The 3,435-nt window shown below is 58.7% G+C and overlaps 1 protein-coding gene across 1 annotated transcript; it reads left to right on the top strand.

Moving 5' to 3' along the window:
- Positions 1–3,096, top strand: GPR3 (G protein-coupled receptor 3). The gene is made up of 2 exons (NM_001257225.1): positions 1–69; positions 1,092–3,096. Exon 2 carries the CDS (start codon positions 1,097–1,099, stop codon positions 2,087–2,089), a length of 993 nt encoding a protein of 330 aa, NP_001244154.1. The 5' UTR covers positions 1–69; positions 1,092–1,096; the 3' UTR covers positions 2,090–3,096.

The raw sequence follows: 3,435 nt of genomic DNA on the forward strand, positions 1-3,435 counted from the left end.
ACGCACACCCTGCGCAGCCCGGACCCAAGCGGAGCCTCCCCGCGGCCCGGCCGCGCCCGGTCCCGAGAGGTGAGTAGCGGGCCCCGCCGCGGCCACCAGGCTGCCGGGAGGGCACACAAGATGCAGGGGCGCTGGGGAGGCGGTAAGGCTCCCAGCAGTTGACCGGGGTCGGAGTTCGAGTCTGGGAACGCAGAGTCTGGGCTACCAGGAGGGGACCCAGTGTCTGGGTGCTGAGAGCCGTCCATTGGGTGACCTGACGAGAGGTGAGCACTCCTGCAAGGACCTGAGGCCCTGAAGGGACTGATGGTCATTTGAGGTTGGGCGGGCAGGAGGCGTCTGGGGCAAAGACCCAGGCGTCCGAGCAGGAAAAGGTGTCCGACTTAGGGATCCAGACATCCGGGCAGGAGGCGGAGTCAGGCCAAAAATCCAGGTGTCAGGGCAGGAGGGATCTGACTCAGGGATCCAGGCTTCCAGCAGCGGGTGACTGTTCCAAAGACTCGGAGGCTCAGGCAGAAAGAGGGGTCTAGCTGGGGACAGAAGTCTGGGCGGCTGTGTGTTGGGGGGCTGACTTCCCAGGTGTTTGTTACCCCAGGAGTGCAGGGTGGGGGCTGGCGGGAGTTCACGAGCATTTTCTGGGGGCGGAGTCTGGGGTTGGCTCAAAGGAGAATCGTGAGGGGTCTGAGCCTCCGAAAGGGAGCGTCATCCTCTCTAGTGGGGAGGGAGGAGAGCTGCCCTCAGTCTTGAGCTGTTTTTCCCTCCCCCAGCTCTGGGCCTTTCCCGGCTTCTCCTGGATCCTACCACTTAGTAGTCCTTCATCTTGTCCTCCTCTGGTTACACACGTGGGAAAAAGAGGCCTGCAGGACTCTGGGGAGTTGGAAGGGAAAGTGAAGGGACTCAGGACAGGGATCTTCAGGAAAAGAGACCCCTGCTCTCCTGGGGGCGTGGGAGAGGCCAAAGTGCTCCAGGGCATGAGTGGGGGGGACAAGTCATTGGGACCCGCCAGGTCTCCCGAGGAGAGGCTCCTGCTTTTTCCAGACCCCTCCACACAGCACCCAGCCCTACCAGCGTCTCACAGGGCCTTTCTCCTGCAGGTACCATGATGTGGGGTGCAGGCAGCCCCCTAGCCTGGCTCTCTGCTGGCCCGGGCAACGTGAACATGAGCAGCATCGGCTCAACAGAGGGCCCCACAGACCCAGACGCACCACTGCCCTCACCTAGGGCCTGGGATGTAGTGCTGTGCATCTCAGGCACCCTTGTGTCCTGTGAGAATGCGCTGGTGGTGGCCATCATCGTGGGCACTCCCGCCTTCCGTGCCCCCATGTTCCTGCTGGTGGGCAGCCTGGCTGTGGCAGACCTGCTGGCAGGCCTGGGCCTGGTCATGCACTTTGCTGCTGTCTTCTGCATTGGCTCGGCCGAGATGAGCCTGGTGCTGGTTGGCCTGATGGCGATGGCCTTTACTGCCAGCATCGGCAGCCTACTGGCCATCACTGTTGATCGCTATCTTTCCCTGTACAATGCCCTCACCTACTACTCAGAGACCACAGTGACTCGGACCTATGTGATGCTGGCCCTAGTGTGGGGGGGCGCGCTGGGCCTGGGGCTGCTGCCTGTGCTGGCCTGGAACTGCCTGGATGCCCCGGCCACGTGTGGTGTGGTATATCCACTCTCCAAGAACCATCTGGTGGTCCTGGCCGTTGCCTTCTTCATGGTGTTTGGCATCATGCTGCAGCTCTACGCCCAGATCTGTCGCATCGTCTGCCGCCATGCCCAGCAGATTGCCCTCCAGCGGCACCTGCTGCCTGCCTCCCACTACGTGGCCACCCGAAAGGGCATCGCCACCCTGGCCGTGGTGCTTGGCGCCTTTGCCGCCTGCTGGCTGCCCTTCACCGTCTACTGCCTATTGGGTGATGCCCAGTCCCCGCCCCTCTACACTTATCTCACCCTGCTCCCTGCTACCTACAACTCCATGATCAACCCCATTATCTACGCCTTCCGCAACCAGGACGTGCAGAAGGTGCTGTGGGCTGTCTGCTGCTGCTGTTCCTCTTCCAAGATTCCCTTCCGATCCCGTTCTCCCAGTGACGTCTAGTTGCATCCTGGCGACCCTTCAGTCCTGATCATTACAGAATTACAGAATGTTAGGTCCTCCGGGGCTTTGTTGCAAATCCCCAGCTCCACACCCCAAGACCCAGCTGGTTCTGGAGTTCTAGGACGTTGGGTGTTTCACAGGATTCTGTTCAGATCCCTGCAGGGCCCAGCCAGCTCCATGGTTCTAGCATGTTCAGGGGATCAGGGTTCCACTCAGAAATGTCCCACAGCCCAGCTAGCTGGGAGTTCCAGTATGCTGCTGGGTGTTTTACAGTGCCATTCCAAGTCCCTGATCTTCTGCCTCCCTTGACCTTGACCATGTCACTTTTGAGTTTCTGATCTAAAGAGTCAGAGAGGTTTGTTCCTCCGTTGCCTAGATAAGAGAAAGCTATATCTGTATATATGTGCACATACGAAGAGAGTATCTATTATTTATTTATTTATGAATTTATTTATGGGTGTTAAGGGGAAAAAGAGGCCCACACCTTGAAATCCAGGCCATACTAGGGTACTCCCAGTCCCCAACACTCCCATTTCTGACCTCAGTTCCTAGACAGGGAAAAGGGAAAGAGAAACCACGTATTTTGTTATTATTTTTGCTTATTTTTTATCGAAGAGATCATAGAAGCCAGAGCCTTCTCCCCCGGCCCGCCCCCCTAGGGTTGGAAGGGGGAACACACCAGCCTCTGGTTTTTTATTTTTTTAAGAAGCCATCACCTTAGAAACCGAGAATTCCTCTGCGCTGGGGGCCGGCTGTCCTCTGGTGGCCGTTTGGGGGAATTGCAGCCTGGCCCAGCCGCCGGAACCAGGCCAAGCAACCCCAACTCCACTCCAGCCTGGTGTCTAGCGCCACAGCCGGAGCCTGGGGGTCAGGCCTCACCCTGCGGTGCCCTAGAGGAGGCAGGGTGTGCGCCAACACCTGACCCCTCTGCCAACTGGGATATGGCCCCCAGTGCATTCCCTATTCCTGTCCCTGACCCAACCCTCAATAAAAAACGATTTTGTGATAAATACGTTTGTCTCTGTGTGTAGAGGGCGTGGAGTGGAGCCTGATGGGGGACAGCCTGGAATGGGGTGGATTAGGCCAGGTCTGGGGACCTGTGGGGAATCCGGGGAGCTGGAGAGCTGGAGACCCAGGTGGAATGTTACTGGTAGGTGACACCTCCCCCCACCCCCAGGAGGCCAATCTAATTGGGTCTCTCTGCTCAGACCCAGGTACCACCAGGCAAGAACCCCCACCTCCCCTTAGGGACAGGAACCCATGGTTTTGACTCTTTTTGGGCCGGGGATGCCCACATCCTGTCCATGTTAGCTTTAGCTCTGGGCTTTGGCGTGAAGTACACTCTC

This window comes from Sus scrofa, chromosome 6, assembly GCF_000003025.6.
Source record: "Sus scrofa isolate TJ Tabasco breed Duroc chromosome 6, Sscrofa11.1, whole genome shotgun sequence".
NCBI classification, from domain to species: Eukaryota; Metazoa; Chordata; class Mammalia; order Artiodactyla; family Suidae; genus Sus; species Sus scrofa.

What these genes read in the sequence shown, in the direction of transcription:
- GPR3 (NM_001257225.1), top strand. Translation starts at nt 1,097, where the DNA reads ATGATGTGGGGTGCAGGCAGCCCCCTAGCCTGGCTCTCTGCTGGCCCG.